This window comes from Sarcophilus harrisii, chromosome 1 (assembly GCF_902635505.1).
Source record: "Sarcophilus harrisii chromosome 1, mSarHar1.11, whole genome shotgun sequence".
NCBI lineage: Eukaryota > Metazoa > Chordata > Mammalia > Dasyuromorphia > Dasyuridae > Sarcophilus > Sarcophilus harrisii.
Genome location: NC_045426.1, coordinates 366,580,269 through 366,600,298, shown reverse-complemented (window position 1 = coordinate 366,600,298; position 20,030 = coordinate 366,580,269). Strand labels below are relative to the sequence as shown.

The 20,030-nt window shown below is 41.6% G+C and overlaps 1 protein-coding gene across 1 annotated transcript in view; it reads left to right on the top strand.

Annotated features, from left to right (window-relative positions):
• Window positions 1-19,740, top strand: part of RNF165 (ring finger protein 165) — a 29,161-nt gene extending 9,421 nt beyond the window's left edge. The window contains exons 2-6 of the mRNA XM_012541146.2: window positions 4,831-4,960; window positions 6,222-6,326; window positions 7,463-7,558; window positions 14,293-14,399; window positions 14,921-19,740. Of these exons, the coding sequence (XP_012396600.1) occupies window positions 4,831-4,960; window positions 6,222-6,326; window positions 7,463-7,558; window positions 14,293-14,399; window positions 14,921-15,038 (556 nt within the window). The 3' untranslated portion in view covers window positions 15,039-19,740. The remainder of the gene's footprint in view (window positions 1-4,830; window positions 4,961-6,221; window positions 6,327-7,462; window positions 7,559-14,292; window positions 14,400-14,920) is intronic.
• The last annotated feature ends 290 nt before the right edge of the window (window positions 19,741-20,030 follow it).

Sequence of the window (20,030 nt, the reverse complement as noted above, 5' to 3'; positions counted from 1 at the left end):
ATAGCAGGAATACTTATTGAAAGAGGGAAGTTACCATCTCTTAGCTGGAGTGTCTTCCTCCTCTGCATTTTTTGCCCACTAACACAGGCCTCCCACCATTGTCTTAGGCTCTTTCTGTCCCCTCTTGAGTGGGGTCCTTTTTCCATCTCAAGTCAGGACATGCTTCATGCTGTTTTCCTTCATTAGAATTGCTCTCTGTCTCTCTCTGTATCTCTCTCTGTGTCTGTCTGTCTGTTTGTCTCTCCCTCTCCCCCTTCCCCTCCTCCTCCCTCTCCCCCTTCCCCTCCTCCTCCCTCTCCCCCTTCCCCTCCTCCTCCCTCTCCCCCTTCCCCTCCTCCTCCCTCTCCCCCTTCCCCTCCTCCTCCCTCTCCCCTTCCTTCTCCCTTTCCCTCTCCCCCTCCCCCTCCCTCTCCTCCTCTCCCCTCTCTCTTTCTCTCTCTCCCTCTCTCTCTCTGCTTGTGTGTGTGTCTGTGTGTGTGTCTCTCTCTCTGTGTATGTCTGTCTCTCTCTGTGTGTCTGTCTCTCTTTCTCTCTGTGTATCTGTCTGTCTCCCTCTCCCTCCTTTGCCTCCCTCCCTTCCTTTATTTCTCTTTTTTGTTCAAGTTTTCTTGTAGAAAACGGCTAATATGGAAATGTTTTACATGACTGCATATTATATATAATCCATATTGGATTGCTTTACTGTCTTAGAGAGGGGACAGGAGAGAGAAGGAGGGAGAGATAGAATTTTGAACTTAATACTTAAAAATCAAATGTTAAAAATTGTTTTAACATGTAGTTTGAAGAAATTATTTTAAAAAAGCAACCCTCCCCAAAAAAACCCAGAAACCCCTTGAGAGCAGAGCTTATTCTGCTTCAATTTTGGCATCTTTATTACCTAGCTCAAAACCTGGTACAGAGTAGGTCCTTAACATATATGGGTTGAATGTCTGATTGATTAATTGTGGTATGCCTCAGATATTCCAATTCCTAATCCCAGATTTGATGCTTTGTTTTTTGTAAGGCTGGGGTTAGGATGTGGGACCTAGGGTGTATTGTGGGAAGCAGATGCTTTGGGTCTTTGTTGGTCTTGTAGATATCATGTTCTGTATGATTTCAGTGGGGGTGGGGGGTGAGGATGAGAAAACTCTCACCACTTACCCCTCCTCATTTCTAATACTTGGTGGTAGATTTGCCAGGGGATATTGCTTTCCATACTTATTAGAGATTAGACTTAAAAAGTAAACCCTCTTTATTTCCTAAGGAGTTGAGAGTATTGGATGTGTCTCTCAGTGGAGAGGACAGGACCGGATAGGATGGAGTATACATAGTATTGGGACTGGAGCTAAGGGGAGGGGAGGGAGGAGACTATATTTTCATTTACAATAAGGAGGAAAGCACTGTGGTGTACTAGATAGAATAATGAATATGGAGTTAGAAAACTTGAGTTCAAATCCCAGCCCTTTCATTTACTATGTGGGACTCAGTTTCCTCATCTGACATATGGGGAGATTAGATTATTTCTAAGGTTTCTTCCATCCTTGAATTTTCTGACAACAATGAAAAGATACCAGAAATATCTTTCTGAGAGTAGTATTTGAAAGAACAAAGAAACACTTGGATTCAAATTCTACATTAGATATTTACTAGCTATGTATACTCCAAGTAAGCCAGCTAATCTTTCTGGGTCTCATTTTATGATGATATTACTGTACCAGTTAGGAAGAAAAGATTTTCTTATGAACCTATAGACTAATAGAATCATCAATTCCATGTTTTTACCTCAGGAAACTGCAGCTCAGAGAGGTTAAATGACTTCTCTGAAATTATGATGGAAACAGAACTAAGTTTTGACCCTGGGTTTTGTTTTACTCTGCTGTGCTGGATAAATGTCCCTGGGCCTTGGGCAGACACATCTTCCAGGAGTGGGGTCTGGGAAGGGGCCAAGAAAGGCATGAGAATGGAAGGGAAGGCTTACCTCAGTGTCTTTGTCAGACAATTTCTTTATTTCTCTTCAAAATAAGCCCTCTAGCGGAGGTAGGACTGGAAGAATAGTTAAATCATTGATTAATATGAGATCATGATTGATAAGATCATCAGAACTGAAATGGGACCAATCAGAAGTCAATGGAGAGAAGAGTGACTGTGGAGACTGAGTGCCAGTTCCGATGTTGAGCCAACCACTGGACTTTCTTCTTCTCTATAGTCAGCCTTGTGGCTTCTGTAATATGAGGTGCCAATGTCACCACGTTTTGGAGGTCTAATTACAGTGTAATAGCAACAGATAAGCTCCAGTTGACCATGTCTAGAAGGAGTAGCTTTGCTTAACAAAAAAGACCAAGCAGGAGAAGGCTGTAGGTATCTCATTCCAAATATATCATTCAACTGCAGACATAGCTCATTCCTCATCATTGTTTATAAAGAGTCACCTGTGTTGGACGGTAGCTGAATGTAATGAAATGTAGACTGTATTGTGAACCAAGAAACCTGGCTGCATCATGTGTGAGATACAGGACCCTGAGCTACTTACTTCTCAGCTCTGTTTTTGCTTCTGCAGAATGAAGAGATTGGACTAGATCAGGGCTTCTTCTTCTTCTTTGTCTTTTTTTTTTGGGGGGGGGGTTAGGACAATTGGGGTTAAGTGACTTGCCCAGGGTCACACAGCCAGGAAGTGTTAAGTGTCTGAACTCAAGTCCTCCTGACTTCAGGGCTGGCACTCTATCCACTGTGCTACCTAGCTGCCCCTAGATCAGGGTTTCTTAAACTTTATTCACTCATGACCCCTTTTTGCCTGAGAAATTATGAGATCCTGCATAAAGAGGTATATAAAATAGGTGTACAAATCATTTATTGATAATAAATCATAATTTCATGATCCTCACATTGTTTTGTGATCCACATATGGATTTATGACCCATAGTTTAAGAAGCTTTCTAATAGATGAGCACTAAAGCTGCTTTTGTGATTGTCAAATCAATATGAGTTATAAAGTTAGAAGTAAAGGTGGAAGAGAGGTCCAGGCACTTATGCATCAGCAGAAAACCCCTTGATTTGCTGGACTTAGGGTATCTCCAATGGCATTGGGTTTGCACTGGTCTTTTCTTGACACTGAGTGACATGGCAAACCCATCTGAGTGGAAATGACATTGTCTTTCAATGACTGGTTGATTGAAGTCCAGGGGAGCCTTTCTCCTCTAAACCCTATAAGAGTAAGGCTCCATTGATAAGCTTTGGAAACCTTTTCTAGTGTTCCTTCTCCTTTGGACATCCAGAAAGGCATGTAACAACCATCAGCAAGAGACCAGAACATGTGTCTAACTTCAAGGGAGGTATCCCAGTCCAATACATAAAGGAGAGCACATGATGTGCTATGGTCTGTTGGAAAGAGCACCAGTTTGAGACAAAGGCAAGGAAAAGTTCTAGCCCTGATTCCCTATTTAACTCATTGTATGATTTTTCAACAAGGTCCCTTCTCTAGATCTGTTTTCTCCATCTTTAAAGTGAGAATAATGGTATCTTCTCTCTTACCCAGGGAAGATAGGGTGAAGATGTGGGTGTTTTGGAAGCATTTGAAAGCACTCTTTGAGAATAGAAGAAATTAATTCATTCATGTCTCTGGGGCTGAGCTAGAAACTAGACTGATTCTTGATGAGTGGGCAAAGGGGAGTGTGGTGTAGTGGAAAGAGCATTGATCTTGGAATCTGATAATCTGACTACAAAGTAGTATTCAGATTCTAGCTAATATCTGACTCTGATATTATCGGTGTGGAGCCAAACAGGTGATTTCATTTCTCTCACTCTCTGTTCCCTCATCTTTAAAATGAGAGTAATAATATTTGTTTTGTAAGTCTTAAAGAGTTATAAAAGAATAAGATAGCATTATATAGGAAAAAGGAAGATAAATCTTAGATTTCCCCTGATACCTGTAGAAGTCAGTCTTTATCCTATTTAGCCTCCTGTCCCTAAACAAAAAAATAAAACAACACTTGTTGGAAGAATGTTCTCCATCTCTTTTTAGCTTTTAATGCCCTACACCACCTTGCCCCAACCTATCTTCCAAGCCTTTTGGGGCATTATGACCCCTCCCATATTCTGTGATTTAATCTAACTGGCTTTCTCTCTGTTCCTCACACACAATACTATGTCCATCTCTGGAGCTTCATGTTGGTGGTTTTCCATGCCTAAAATGCTTTCTCTTCTTATCTCAATAATTTTTGTCAAATAGTGAGTTCTTATCCCAGAAGCTGGAATTATTATAGTCAATGACTATAGTAATCTAATATTTGATGAACCCAAGCTGGGATCTTTGGGTTTATCAAATATTAGATTACTATAGTCATTGACTATTGTGACTTTCTTCTTATCTCTACTTTAGAGTCACTTCCTTCCTATGTTATATAACCCAAGCACCATCTTCTTGAAACTTTACAAGTACTTTACAACTTACAACCTTCTCTCTCAAACTACTTTGTGTTTAATTACTTGACATATTTTGTATCTTTTAACTTTATAATTATGCTATATGTATGTATATATGTGTGTATATTTGTTGCTTTCCCAATTAGAATGTACATATGTAGAGATTGTTTCATTCTTTGTATCCATATCTCCAGCACCTAGCACAGCACTTGACACACACTAGGTACTTAATAAATGCTTGTTGCTTGATTGTCCCCTTTAGGGCATCAAGAGTTAGAGTGTAACTCAGTAGATAGAGAAGCAATTCTGTGGGTTTGCAAGAACTGTGGGAATCGGGTGTGTGGATGCTTCCACAGGGATGTGTCTCTGAGTCCCAGAAAGTGAAGCTGTTCATTTTGGATGTGTCATCATTCCCTGTTGCTACCCCTGCAGGGATCTCAGTGTGGATGCTGGTTTGAGCCACGCTCAGTTCCAGGTTCGGCCCATCCCTCAGCACTATCAGCATTACCTAGCGACGCCTCGAATGCACCACTTTCCCAGAAACTCTTCCTCCACGCAGATGGTAAGTGAAAGGGGTCTGCTGGGAAAATGCTTTCCTGTGGTGCCTTCTAGGAGCTCATCAAAATCCCAAGTCAACCACTTGACCCTCTAGGAGCACCTCCCTATCCTTCCCCATCACCCCAGCTCCAGTCAGGAAAGGGAACCAATCTAACAAGGAGGTGACATTGGGCAAAACAAGAGAGTTTGGAAGGGGAAGCAGCCAGAGGGAGAGCAGATGTTGTACTATGGTCTGTTGGAAAGGGCTCTAGTTAGAGAGACAAACAGGCAAATTGAATTCTAGTCCCGATTTTCTAGGCTAATTTACTATATGATTTTCCCAAGATCTTTCTAGGTCTCAGTTTTCACCATCTCTAAAATGGGATTCTGGTAACTTCCCCAATTAGATAGGTAGATAAATAGGATGAGCATGTGAATACTTTGGCAGTATTTGGAAAGGAATTCACTTATTTATGTCTCTGGGGCTGGCCCTTGGTGAGTGGGGAAAGGAGAGTGTAATGTTGTGGAAGGAACACTAGTCTTTGGTGTGTGATGACCTGAATTCAAAATCTGGCTCTGATACCATCAACATGAACCCCAGTAGATGATTGTATCCCTCTGAGATGCTATTATAAGGACAACATTTTGTTGTGCTTTCTGTGTTGTGTTAAGTCTTAGCAAGCCTTAAAGAGTATGTAAATGAGTTAAAGAGTAAATGTAAATGTACATAGGGAAAAGAGAAGAGAGATCTCTAGCGGGGACAAGATATGCACACATAAAACATCTAGAGAACTAAATAAGATAGTATAGAGTCAAAACCTGGATTCTATGGTGTAGACACTAAGGATTATTATAGTTTGGATGTGGGCAGCAGTATGTGATGGAGTATGTAGGGGAAGAATCATGACCCCGGTGAGGCTTAAGTTTGGGGGCAAGGAGGAGTAGGATTTGAATATACCAGAGGAAGAGAAAAAGATCCTGCTCATTGGAGAGTAGTGGGACAATGAGAAGGCTACATAACTACATTATGTTATGAATGGGGACATAAGGCTAAGAAGATTGAGGCAAGGTTTTGGAGGGCTTTAGAGGCTTGGCAGAAGAGTTTGGGGTTTGACCTGTTAAGAAGTAAGTACTATAGATTCTTGAAAGAGGAGTCATATAAAGCTAGTAATGGATGGGAGTGATGAGCCAGGGGCTATAGGGAGGGAGAAGCTTCAGAAATTAGGTCCATTATAAAGACCTGAATTTCTTTTTTGTATTCTTGGCATTTTCTCTGCCTGTCACAGGTCGTCCATGAAATCAGAAATTACCCTTATCCCCAGCTTCACTTCCTTGCTCTTCAGGGACTGAATCCAAACAGACATACATCGGCAGTGAGGGAAAGCTACGAGGTACGTTCTCTGCAGCTCAGTGATCCACCTAGGAACTCTGAGACTAGGCTAGAGCCCGGAAGGTCACTGGATCTAAATGCTGTGGAGGCTTATTATCACCCCCAAAATCAAATTATTATGCTCTATTTTGCCTTTAAATGTATATATTTCATGTTATATATAATAGTATGTTATATTATTATGTACTACATAAATATAATATAATATTATATATAATTATACATATTATATAAATTATCTATTTTGCCTTTAAATATATTTTCATTTTCATATATTATATAACACATACTTCACAATATATTATATATAAAATCTATGTATTTTAGAATAAAATATATAAAATCTATTATTTTATATTTATTGTAACATATTTTTTATAAAATTATCCATTTTGTATATAAAATCTATCCATTTTATAATAAATATATTTTAAACAAATTCCTGTTTTGCTTTTGAAAAAATATGAAAAAATACCCCAATTGACCCTAACCTTCCTTTCCAGCCTCCCTAGACACTGTTTTCCATCTTGTATTTGACACACAATCTGGCCAAACTGACCTTCTCTCTGTCTGTCATTCATAACACTCCATCTCTTATCTTTGTGCCTTATGAACTGGCTGTCCTCCATGGCTTTCTCTTTCCTCCTCTTTACTTCTGCTTCACAGAGTCCCTCCTTTCCCTTAAGATGCAGCTGAGGTATCAGCTGCCATTTTTTACAACAAACCTTTTTGGATCTTTCCAACTAGGATTTCCTCCTCCTCTTAAAGCTACTTTGTATTTATTTTCTTTCTGTACATGCTTATTATATGTATATGTTACCACCTCTATTTGAATGTTTCTTTTGAGTAGGATTTGTTTTCTTTTTCGGTATCTGTATCTCTGGCACCCAGCATAGGAGTTAACGTGTAGCAGGTTCATAATAAAATTGTGATTAATTGAGGATAAAAAGCAGGGAGGGGGATATATAGAAAAGAGAACTTTTTATTGCATCTTATCCAATTCAGAAAAGTCCCTTATTTTGTCTCTTCTACATGTTTATTATAGTCTATAATATATATAAACTAAGCATCTCTCTCTCTCTCTCTCTCTCTCTCTCTCTCTCTCTCTCTGTGTGTGTGTGTGTGTTTCTATTGTAGGAGCTACTTCAGTTGGAGGACAGACTGGGCAGTGTGAGCCGAGGAGCTGTACAGAACACCATTGAGAGGTTCACCTTCCCCCACAAGTACAAGAAGGTGAGTGATTTTTTCCCCTCTATATCAACTGAGCAGAATGGTTCTTAAGACTGTGTACCATGGTAGTGGCTGTAGGGTTGGACGCAGCTCACGTCTTTTAGAAAGACGTAATAGAGACAACAAAAGTCTGGGACCCTATTCATTAGCCAGGAGGACAGGGTCCCTTTATTGCCCTTATTCAATGTCTGATGGAGATGATAGAGAGGGTGGTGACTCTTGTAGAAACATGAGGGCAAAGATATGTTTGCCTGAATATTTCTGGGTTCTTAATGGCTATGACAGAAAAGCTCAGATCTTGGCAAAATTCAATAAGCTGAAAAGGCTTCAGGTATGGGTCTGATTACAGATTATATCTATTGTCTGAGGATCAGAATCAAGAAACTCATTATCTGAAGACTGGCTGTTTGGTGACAAAATTTTTGACTTCAGTATTACATCAAATAATAATCATAATAAACAATAAATCAACTAACAAATATTTATTAAGTGCTTATTTAAGGCCCCATGCTAAATGCTGAGGAAACAAAAGAAAAGCAAACACAGTTCTTGCCCTCAAGGAGATTACATCCTACCTCTGACATGAAAATAAATTATTATATAAGATACACTCAGAGTGCACTGATTGTAACCTTTGAGAGGAAGGCACAAACATTTAAGACAGTGGAATCTGAGTTGGGAAGTAAGAATATATAAATGGATGTGTGTATTCATATAAAGATGGGTATGTGTGAGTGTACAAATGTGTATAACAATACTTCACATTTCTCATTCTTGGTTAAATTTGGAGAGATTGAAGCTCAGAAAGCCATATCAACTTCTTTGCTTCAGTGAAATCTGTAAAATGAACTGGAGAAGGATATAGCAAATCATTCTAGTATGTTTGCCAAGAAAACCCCAAATGGGCGTCATGAGGAGTCAGACACAATTGAAACAACTTGATAAAAATTATGTCTCCAATTTCTTCAACTAATTCTTTAGTAAGATGGTCTCCAATTATTAATATCCTCTGCTAAATATGGTACCAACGGTTGAGTATTGTAGATGACTGGGGCAGAGGTATTGCACCCCATGCTTTGGATACCATGCCTCCTTGCATTAGGAAGTCTAGTTCTCTTTGTTTAATGCCCATGCTTTGTGCATTTATGTATAGATATCTTGAGAACATGAGTTTTTACTTTTGGATCCTTTTGTACGTTTTGGGCTTTCTGAATTATTCAGCATCTCTGTAACTATTTTCTTCTTACATTATAGCTGCTACACTCTTCAATTACTCTTAACCTTTTTTGTGCCTTGGATCCTTTTTGCAGTTTGGTGAAGCCAATAGACCTCTTCTCAGAAGAGGGTTTTTAACTACAAAAGATAAAAGGCACAAGATTACACAAGAAACAACTTATATAGAAATAAAGATACATTTTTTTCTATCCAATTTCATGGAACCTCCAAAATCCATTTTGTTCAGCCTTCAGGAATCTGTGAACTCTGAGTTAAGAGGCCCTGCTTACTGTATCTAACTTTGTAGAGATACATAAGCAGTTTTTTTTACTCCTTTCTATTCAGTTTAAAGTTATTTTGGTTGATGTTTAAGATGATAGGAAAATATATTTTTGCAAGCCCTTGTTAGGTGTACTCTATCCCTGGATAGCATTCTAACTTGCCTGCATTTTATACCATGGTTTAGAAACCAAACCCTATTGTCAGACATCTTAACATGAAATTGGTTCTTCCTACATATCTTTTTTCCCCTTGAAACTCCTTTTTACAAATAGAAACAGTGATTAAAAACCAAAACAATACTTATGTCTCTAAGGTCTTCATCTTTGGTCCAAACTTCATAATCTATAGATTTCTTCTGCCAATATAATTTGTTCCAACAAGAATTATCAAAAGTGGGGTAGTAGCCATCAGGTTTTGAGAGTCTCCCCCTCAAGTCCTATATCCATGTCCTGGGAAGTCAGCAGACCTTTCTATTTTGAAGATAACCTCAACAAATGCTTTTCCACAGGGAATCACCAACTATCATTACTTCTGATTCTTACTAAATCCTCTCATTCCCTATCCTTTCCTCTGCTTCTCTTTCTCCCTCTTTCTCCATTCTCTTCTCTCGCTTTTCTTTTTCTGGATTCTCTCTCCTCTTCTATTCTCATCTGTGAACCCTAAATTAAGATGTCCTGCTTACTATATCTAACCTTGTAGAGATACATAAGCAATTTTCTTACTAATTTCTGCTCAGTTTTAAACTCTCTTCCTCCTTTCCTCCTCCCTCCCCATCCCCTTCCTTCCCCCCCATCTCCAGTGTGTCTGTCTCCCTCCCTCTGCCTGTCTTTCTCCCTCTCTCTGCCTGTCTTTCTCCCTCTCTCTGCCTGTCTCTCTCCCTCCCTCTGCCTGTCTCTCCCTCCCTCTGCCTGTCTCTCTGCCTCTTCCTCTGTCTGTGTGTGTGTGTATGTGTCCCTGTCTCTGTGTGTCTGTCTGTGTGTCTCTCTCTGTGTCTCTGTGTGCGTGTCTCTCTCTGTGTCTGTGTGTAGCTGTATGTCTCTCTCTCTGTGTGTCTCTGTGTGTGTCTGTGTGTGTGTGTGTCTCTGTGTGTGTATCTCTCTCTATGTGTCTGTCTGTCCCTCTCACACATGCACACGTACCCCCTCCTTACTTTTATATACTTTAGAGGATAACTCCATATATCCCCCATTTTTAGTAAGCACCTGTTACTGACATTCAGGCATCCTTTTCCTCTTCTTTTGTGTCACATTCTTCTGTCCTTCAATCTCCTAACACAGGTCAGCATTTCCTTTTGCCTTCAACTTCTCCTCATCCTTATTGGTAGTTCTTGTAGCTACTTTTTCTGCAGAAATGCTGGGGTAAACTGCCTATTGGCTTACTTCTATTCACCTTGATGGGTGTTCAATTGGGGGGGGCAGAAGGTTGGGAGGAGGGAGGGGTTCTTGAGGGAGACTTTATTATGGCGGTCTTCCCAGAGATGAGTCTAGCTTGCTTAATTGCCCTTGATTGGCAATTAGCAGCTTCCTGTCAAAGCCTCAATGTCTCCAAATAAGACAGAAAATTGGAATGTTTTCTACCCTGAACAGCATCCATGTGGAGGTGGGGAAAGGACAACTCAATTTATAGAATCTTAGAGTCAGAGGGGGACTCTGAGGTGATTAAGACCAGCTTGGGTCTGAAGAAAGAATCTTCTCTGCAGTACCCCCAGGAAATGGCTAATCAGTCTACACTTAATGACTTCCAGTGAGGGGAGCTCACTACATTTTGAGACAACCAATTCTGCTTTTGGAAAGTTTTAGAAAGTTTTTCCTTTTGTGGACCGGAAATCTGCTTTTCTGAAACTTCTACCATTTGTTCTTAGTTCTCCCCTCTAAAATCAAGAAAAATAAGTACAATCCCTACTTTATCTGGGATTTTCTCTATTTTCTCTAACCTAAAATGGCCCCAACTCCTTTAACCAATTCTCATATGTTATGGTCTCTAGTCACAATGCACTCTGATCTCCTCTGGAAATGTATCAATATCCTTCCTAAAATATGACTTCCCAAAATAAATACAACATTCCAGGTATAGTTTGACCAGTACCAAGTACAGTGGGAATAGAACTTTCCTTGTCCTGTATACTAGACTTTTATAGTAAGTGCTTATATAAAGAGCCATCCATTCACCCATCCATCTCTCTACCTCCCTACTTATCTACCTATCATCTATCAATCAGCTATCTCTATCTTCTACTTACCTATTTACCTCCGTCTCTGTCTACCTATCACCTATATACCTATTCCACCTTTCTATCATCCATTTGTCTCTCACTTTTCATCTATTTATTTCTCGCTCTACCTAGCTATCTTCTGCGTTTGTTTATTTTTTATTGTTGTTTTTGATACTGGATCTTTCCATCTTGCTCATTCTAAAAGTGCAGATGCCGCTCTAGGGCCCAATTCCTCTACTGATTAGCATGGAAAGTTTGTCCTTTATTTCCACCTAAGTTTATTTGTCCTTTCTTAGGCAACCTGGTAACTCCTGTTCTTTGGAGTTCAATATATTTATTGATGCTGAACTTAGTGCGAACGCACAATCAGCTTAATCCACTGCAGCTCTCCCGTCAACCCTCTCCCCTTCTTCTTTCCTCTCTCCTCTCCTTTCCCCTCTTCTTCCCCTTTTTCTCTCCTCCCCTCTCCAATATGGCCAAACCTTCTGGAACTTCAATATGATTCATTTCAGACATTTAACCTCTTAATATTTAATCCTCATCTAATAAATGAAAGATTTAGACTAAAAAGATTCTTAGGTTTCTTTCTGATCAAATCTATGATATTGTGATCCTTGAGTTTATGGCTTGTTTGGGGGGAAAACTTCTAGATCTCAAAGTGCCATAGAAATGTATTATCATTCATTCAATCATTAAATATTTGTTTAAGTTTGATGGTGTGTTTCAACCCTGTATTCTGCACAATGGGGGTCCTAAAATGAATAAGACTTCCTAAAATGTTCTAAGATCTCAGATCTAACTCAAAGATTGCTCATTTACAAATAATAAATATCCCACAAAATATATTTAATATTCAATTTTGTGCTTAGGATGACTGAGATGACTGACTGGAGGTAGGAAAAATGTAATGGGAAATAGGGAAAATGGAATGGAAAAGCATTCATTAAGCCTTTATTACATGCCAAAGACTGTGCTAAAGACAAGGAATAGAAATGGAAAAATTAAGTAGGGCCTGTTCACAAAATGCTTACATTCAAAATAGAGATGATGCATAGAAAAGTAGAAAGAAAAAAAATGTCTCCTTTGGAGTCAGATGACCTGGGCACAAACTCACAAACTCTAAATGATTCTTGTGGTCTTAGTCAAGTCACTTAACATATCTTAATCTCAGTTCCCTCATCGATATAATAAAGGATTAGAGTAGAATATCCCTTTCAGTTCCAGATCCTGGAAGGTTATGATAATCCCTGCTGTCAGCCCCTGATAGCAGGAAAGCAAGGCTAACACAAGTGGAAAAAAAATGAGAGAATTATATAGAGCAACATATAATCAGGTGCCAGACAGTGGGCTGTGGACTATATGTGCCTGCAGAATTCAGAGGAGGGAATATCAATCAAGTCTGGATTGTTCACAAAAATCGAGGTTGCCTTTAAGTGGGCTTTGAAGGATGGAGAGAATTTAGAAATAACAGGGAAGTTTGGGGCACAGATGGAGAAACAGGGTTATATAAATTGGGAGAGCATAAATTTGAATCAAGGGTCAAAAATAGGAGTGAATATATTATGTTTGGGAAATGGTGAAGAAATCAGCCTAGCTGAAGCCAAAAATATATATTGGATTATTATCAAAGAAAAATTGATTAATTCATTCAATAAACATTTATCAAGCACCTGTTATATTCCAGGCACTATGCTAAGTGCTGGGGATACTCAAAGAAGCAAAAGACATGTTTTCACAAAGAGCTTACAACCTAATGGAGAAAAAAATTGGGTTAGTTGAGGCAAATTATTGATATAAGAGTGCTGAATAAATGTTGAATAAATGAATGATTTCTGAGGTCTTGCCCACATCTGAGATTCCTATGATCTTATGAATGAATAAAGCATTAGGTAGTTAGAAAATAAGAAAGCTCTTAACTAGGAAATAGACATGTTGAAATTTGGGAGGGAAGATTAAAATGAGGCAGTGATAGAGCCCTGGCACTGAAGTCAGAAGCCCTGGGTTCAAATCCTGACTCTAGTGCTTATTATCACCCCTGGGATTTTGGATAAATTACACAACCAACTTGCCGGGCTCTGATTTCCTTATAGATTTGGATTAGATGATCTCTAACGTCCCTTCTAGCTCCAGGCCTAGGATCCTATGTTATTCATCCTTCATTCTTCCAGAGTTCAGTGACAAGATAAGTCAAGACTACTGGAAATGATCCCTGATGCAATAGGTGCCTTTCTAAATTAAAGTCTTTCCCAAGTCTCAATTTATTTGAGATGCACATCCATGATTGATGAACAAGGATTACTTATTAATTGATTAACAAGTGTAGAGGTTGTTGGGGTAATTCATTTATGAAGTAGTGAGGGTCTACGACAGTGTTGGCAGCGGAAATGAAAAAAAAAAAAGGTGAACTGAAAAAAGCTTTATAATAGTGTCTAAACTACAACTCTAGAAATGATTCACCAAATCTCCTAATTTCCTAATCTCTTTCTCCCAAAAACTGCTCAGGGACCCCAATAAATGAAGTTATCCTCTTCTCTCACTCACCTAGTCTGATTTGTATCTTCTCTGGGGTAGCAATAAGGCTTCCTGTTTTGTTTAATCAGTGAAGAACTTACATAGTAGTTCTTGTACTACTATGTAGTACATATGGTAGGTACTATGTACCAGGCACTGTACTAAGCACTGCTAGTTTGGAATCATGTAATTTAGCTGAAGGAAAAGTGGGGCTGAGAACAGGATGGCCAGAGAGGGAATTTGGCTTTGATTTCTTCCAGGCCAGTGATTGGCCTGGTGAAGACTTTGGGAGAAAGAAACACATTTTGAGGAAGGGCTTAAAGGGGACTTCTGGTTCACTGGAGGAGTCTCTTACAGCCCTTACTGTAGCACTGATGGAGGAAAAGTAAGGCTATATGAAACCAGAGGAATGGAGTTGGAGTCTTCTGGGAATACAAGGTGGGAAGGGAAAGGATTCATTTAAAAAAACAAGAGCCAATGAGTGGGTAATTAAGTCTTGTCTATCTTCTTCTAACAGCGAAGACCCCAAGAAGGCAAAGGCAAGAAGGAAGATGGGGAAGAGTCAGACACGGATGAAAAATGCACGATTTGTCTGTCTATGCTTGAAGATGGAGAAGATGTGAGGTATGATGGGAACCACTTTGGTCCCTGTTCTCCACTTTAGGGATGTTGGTTGGTCCATGTCAGTAGGAGAAATCTTCTCTTTGTGTGTGTGGAGGGGAGGGGGGGACCACATGCCATCTACCAGCAGGGAGTTATAAGATAGGAGAGCTATTTGATATTTGGTGAACTTGGCACAAGGACTTCCTCTCTCATTCAGTTGGTCTTGGAAGAGCCATCCTGGAGGAGATGGGTTTCAGGACTGAAGGATCTTTCTATCTTCTATTCAATTCAATAAACAATTGTTGAGTAACCTTTTATGTGCAAGGTACTGTTCTAAGCTCTGGGAAGAGGATAAAATTGAAAGAGGCTGTCCACAATGAGCCTCCTTAGCTTCCAGGGAGACGTGCCCACTGTCTTTGGATGAACTTCCGTTTGTTCAGGGTTTCTTACAATAGCACATCTTGCTCTTGGCTCCAGGCTAGCCCCTTGTGCCCCCATCCTCTGGTTAAGTCCCAAAGCTAACTCATGCCTGTCTCTTCTAGGCGTTTACCCTGTATGCATCTCTTCCACCAACTGTGTGTCGACCAGTGGCTCGCCATGAGCAAGAAATGCCCCATCTGCCGAGTGGACATTGAAACACAACTGGGTGCCGACAGCTGAGGTGACAGTCCGCCTGGCAGATGCCCCACTTTCCTTCACCAGGTCCCCCGACGGCCATAGCCCTTGCAGCCAAACTTTGCCTTCTGAGCCATTTGATTTAAAGGAAAAGCCTGCAAGCACATTTTGCGGAAAGAGGAATCGGTGGTATCAGCGTCAAAGGGATAGGAAGGAGGTCCCACCCAGCCCGAATGGTCACCACCCCACGTGCCATGCGTGGGGGGGAGGGGCCATTGCCCAGCCAGGGGGGCGGGAAGGGGGGGCCCACGCTGCTGAGGATTTAGAAGGGATCTCGAAGGTACTAGTTGGATAGTCTGGCCCCTCAATCCTGTCCTTCGAAGGATTGTATATATACCTCTCGACTACGTAGAAACCATGTAGGGGTCTCTAGCTATTTCTGTGGATGGCAACCGGAGCATGTTAGCTTAAGAAAAAATGTTGTGTGTGGTGCTCTAGTCATCTTGTGGTGGACATGTTGCTATTACCGAATTTGCACCAAATATTTCTCATCAAGTCCCTTGTTTTGGTGCCTGACAAAACTGACCAACGACAGCCCGAATCTTCCCATCTTTAGGAGAGAAGGAAAAAAAAGGTACAAAGGTTAAGAAAAAAAAAAGCCAAATCCTGTTTACAGTGAAAAGGATGATTTCTTCACCCAGGTCTGGGGGTGGGTGGGAGGGGCTTCTCGTTCTTTGTGTTGGTGTTGTTGTTTTGTTTTTTATTTTTGCTTTGATCATGTTTACAGTGTACGGAGCGGTGGAAGGAGGAGGGGCATCTGGGAAAGATATGGGGACAGGAAAGGATCCAGTGGGAACAGACAGGATCCCTCAGGATCCCTACCTGAGCCTCCCACCAGTTGTGCTGGGGTTCTAGGTGGGCGGCTGGGGCCGGAAGGGAGGAGAGAGGGAGGTCCCGTCTGAGGGAAAGATCCCGAGCTCCTGGTGGCCCTCAGAGAGGCCAAGGCTTGGCTTCAGGGCTCCTTCCCCCGTTTCCCCATAGGCTAGAGAGAGGCTGGCCTTCAGCTATCATAGCTTGCTGCATTCCCCAGAGCCCAACTGCTATCGCTCTGTGTTCTCCCCTCTGCTGCTCCTTGCCTCATGGCAAAGAGGCGATTTAACCGCTGCCTCCCTATGCAAAAATAAATAAATAAATAAAAGTAAGTAAAACATAAAATAAACTAAATAGCATAGATAATTAGTAGCTGGTCTTGGCCAAAGTGTTCTCAGCTGCTCCTCTGAGAGCTCTGGCTGGCACTCGAGGAACGCGGAGGCTCACATGCCCCAGGAGGCTGGGAGAAGGCCAAAGCTTGCAGCCTGTTCTCTATGGTGCCAGCCAGGGTGGAGCATCACAGGCCATGAGATGGTACTTGAACTTCCTCCGGTCCCACCTGGAGAGACAGAGACTGGGCTCTGCCCCGGAGAGAATCTTCACTGGGAAACTGGGGGTAAGAGGCCCCCAGCCCCCGCCTCCTCCCTTGATCTGCTCTGAGCAGGTCGCGTCCCTTTTCTGTGCCTCAGTTTCCCCATCTGTAAAGTGGGGGAGAAACTAATCTTTATCCCAGCCCCCACTCCCTCTACCTCCACAGGATGTTGTGAGGATTAATAGCACTTCTGCTCTCTCCTGGGTCTCTTCTTAGGGTGGGGAAAATCTTGGAAGTTCTAAACGATTCCATCAAATGATTCTCCCCCCACCCCCCACCCTGAATAAAGCCACAGCTTTTCTGAAGCCCAGAGGGAGCAGAGGAAAAGAAAGAGGGGGAGATAGGTGGGAGCCCATGAAGTTCCATCTAGCACCAAACTGCTTTTATTACTATTACTCTTATTAGTATTAATATTATTATCATTATTAGTTGGTTCATGCTTTCTTTTTCATGGGTGAGAAACACCAGGAATTAGGACATACCAAAAGGAGTGTGGGGGAGTGATTACAGCTCATATGGAATTCTACTACCTTCCTTTGGCCTTTCCTATTTCCTTTCCTCCCACCCAATTACTACCTCTCTTCTACCCCCTTTCTCCCCCTGCCCCTCAATAACTAAGAGAGGACATGGGGAGAACCTGGTCTCAGTGTTTAAATACATCGAAGGACCATTGGGTGGAGGAGGGAGTAGGATTGTTTTCTGTCCATCTAGAGCAGAAGACTAAGACTAATGGGTAGAAGTTATAGGGAGAGATTTCGGTTCCATCTAAGAACTTTGTAATAGTCCTCTGATTATTCCACCACAGAAGGGGCTTGTTTCAAGAGGCATTGACTTCCCATCATTGAAAGTGTCCAAACAGATTACTATCTGCTAGAGATTTTCCTAGAGGAGATTTTTGCATTGGATGAGAGATTGGACTGGATAACCTGAAAAGTCCCTCTAAAAAGTCCATGATTCTGTGGAGTTTGTTTGTTTGTTTTTTTTTTTTAAAGTGAGATAATGTATGTAAAATGCTTCGCAAACCTTAAAATGCTATATAAATGCAAGCTATTATTAGTGCTCACTGTGAGTCCACTGTTGTGCTAAACGCTAAGGGGGGATATAAGAAGTTGACAAAAAAAAAACAGGTCCTGCCCCTAAGGATCTTATGGTCTAGGGAAGAAGGCAATACACACATTAGGGAATATTACAATATTACAATACACGATAGTGTTAAAGGAAATGCCACACTGCAAAACTACACTGAAGCCAGTATTTAACAACAAAACAAAATTCATAAAACTGCCAGGAGGCTATCAGTACTTTCAGTGAGGAGGTAAGACTTCCATCACAAGATAATAAGCTGCCTTGTCAGAAGCAAGGACCTTAAGGAAGGACAAACCAGTCCCAATGCAGGGGCTCATACCAAAGGGGCCATCAGAATGAGAGTTTCCTTTCCATAACTTTAAGTGGAGAGTTCTCTCCTTGTTTTGGTTCCTTGCTCCATCCTCCTGAGTAAACCAGGAAGGTTCAAGGGAGGCAGTGGGTTTAGAATGGAAAGAACACTTAGTTCATGAGCTAAAATATCTGGCTTTAAGTCTTGAGTTATAACACTGACTGGATGACCTTGGGTAACTTACTTCCTTGCTCTGTGCCTCAGTTTCCTCATCTGCAAAATGAGGGGGTTGGATTAATTGATCTTTAAGGTCTGGTCCAGCTCTTACTTTCTGTGATTTCCCCAAGGCCAGGGCATCTTTTTTCCAAGCTAGTAAGGTGCTTCATACCAGGAAGCTGTTGAAGATGACTTTTTTTGGGGGGGTGGGCAGGAACATCTGCTTAAGAGGCTAAAAAAAAATTCAGAGTGGAACATAATATTTTCTGCCTTTCCTCTCATCCTTTCCCCCTCTTCCTTGCTCCCCACATTTTCTCCAGTCCCATTTATATATTCCTAGGTGCAGAAAGCTCTGCTCTAGGTACCAAGGTGGGGACTACCCAGAGGGCATCCCTTGTCTTGGAAGAATTTATCATCTGCCACTCGTGGAATCCCAGTTGAGCTGTAATTACCAGACTTCTCCTCAAGAGACCCCAGGTACTGTCTGGGGGGCCAGATGAGGCAGGTGAGGGGCCTGCTCTCCTTCACACCTGTCCCCCCACCCTAGCACCCTGGGTCCCTTCCATGATATAGGGAGAATGGTGAGAGTCGATTTGGGCTCAAGACTCTCTGCCCCTAACTTGGGAGGTCTCTGGAGTTGTTCACCAGTGGTCGAGAAGGAAGAGTGGAGAGGGGCCCATGTTTCCTTTCCCTCCCCTCCCCAGGGACTTTTGAGGGGAGTTGGAGGTCAGGGGGAAACAGGCACAGAGACTGCTCCAACGCCAACATCTTAAGGAGAGGAGACCATCTTCAGTCCTTCTGCTCAACTCAAGGGCCTCAGACCCTCGACTGAGAAGCATGAGTGCCTTCTGTGGCTGGAAGCTGCCCTGGGAATGAAACTGGGGCCCCTTTCCAACAGCAGCCGCAGCCACAGCAGCAGGCCCCTTTGGGACTCTGGTCAATCCAATGCCAATGAGCCCAGCAGGGCAGGGCAGATGAGGCCGAAGGGCCCAGGGTCCACAGTACACCTCCCCTTCTCCAGGACCCTCTCTTCGTCCTCTCCAGAGCCCAGCGCCCAGTCCTGCTGCCCCCCAAGGCAGGGCATCAGCTCCTCCGCTCCCAGCACCCCAACTCCATGCAGGTGTTACTAACTCTTTATGCCTAATGAACAAGCACAGTTTTTTTCCAGTGGTGATGAAAACACCACCAGACTCTTTCCTGAAGAAATCCCACTCGCTCCCTCTCCACCCTTTGGTGGGGAAACCTTCCCCTGTCCCCCCGCGGCGCCGTAGCAACGTCTGTCAGGTCCCCCCTTGCCCGCGTTCCATCTCCTGTCCTCGCATAGAGCGAATGCTAGAGCGATTTCAGCTGATAGAAAAAAAACAAAAACAAAAACAAAAATGAAAAAAACAAACAACAAAAAACAAATAAAAAAACACATGGCACGTTGCTAGTTTACAGGGTTTTGTGAGTTTAAATGCCTTATATTTAACAATCATAATTTATGACTAACTTGTAGATATTGTGGGTTCTTATTTAATTATTTTTATAGTTGTTTTGCATTTTTAATTATAATTTATTTATTTAGAAAGGATACTAATTTTTTTTATTACTCCTATTACCTCATTTTGGCATCGTTTCTGGGAGTGGAATGCTTTGCATGCATTGGTACGATGAAAACCGACTTTGACCACAAAAAAAAAAAAAAAAAAAAACCCACAAAATTTCGCTGAACTTTATCTCGTCCCAAATCAGGGTGTGTGATTGCAAACTGTCTTACTGTGGTGCTGGCCTCTTTGGATACATTCCATACAAAATGCAAACCTTTGATTCTGTATGCTGTGATTTAGTGGAAAACTGCAATAGAGTAACCGTATTTAGCACATATATAAATATGATTTGCACTCAGCATCAAACTGAGGTAATCCTTTCACTCGCTTCCCTCCGGGTCCCTTTGAATATGGACCTCTGTTCTCCCCCACCTCCAGCTTCCTCCACCCCAAAA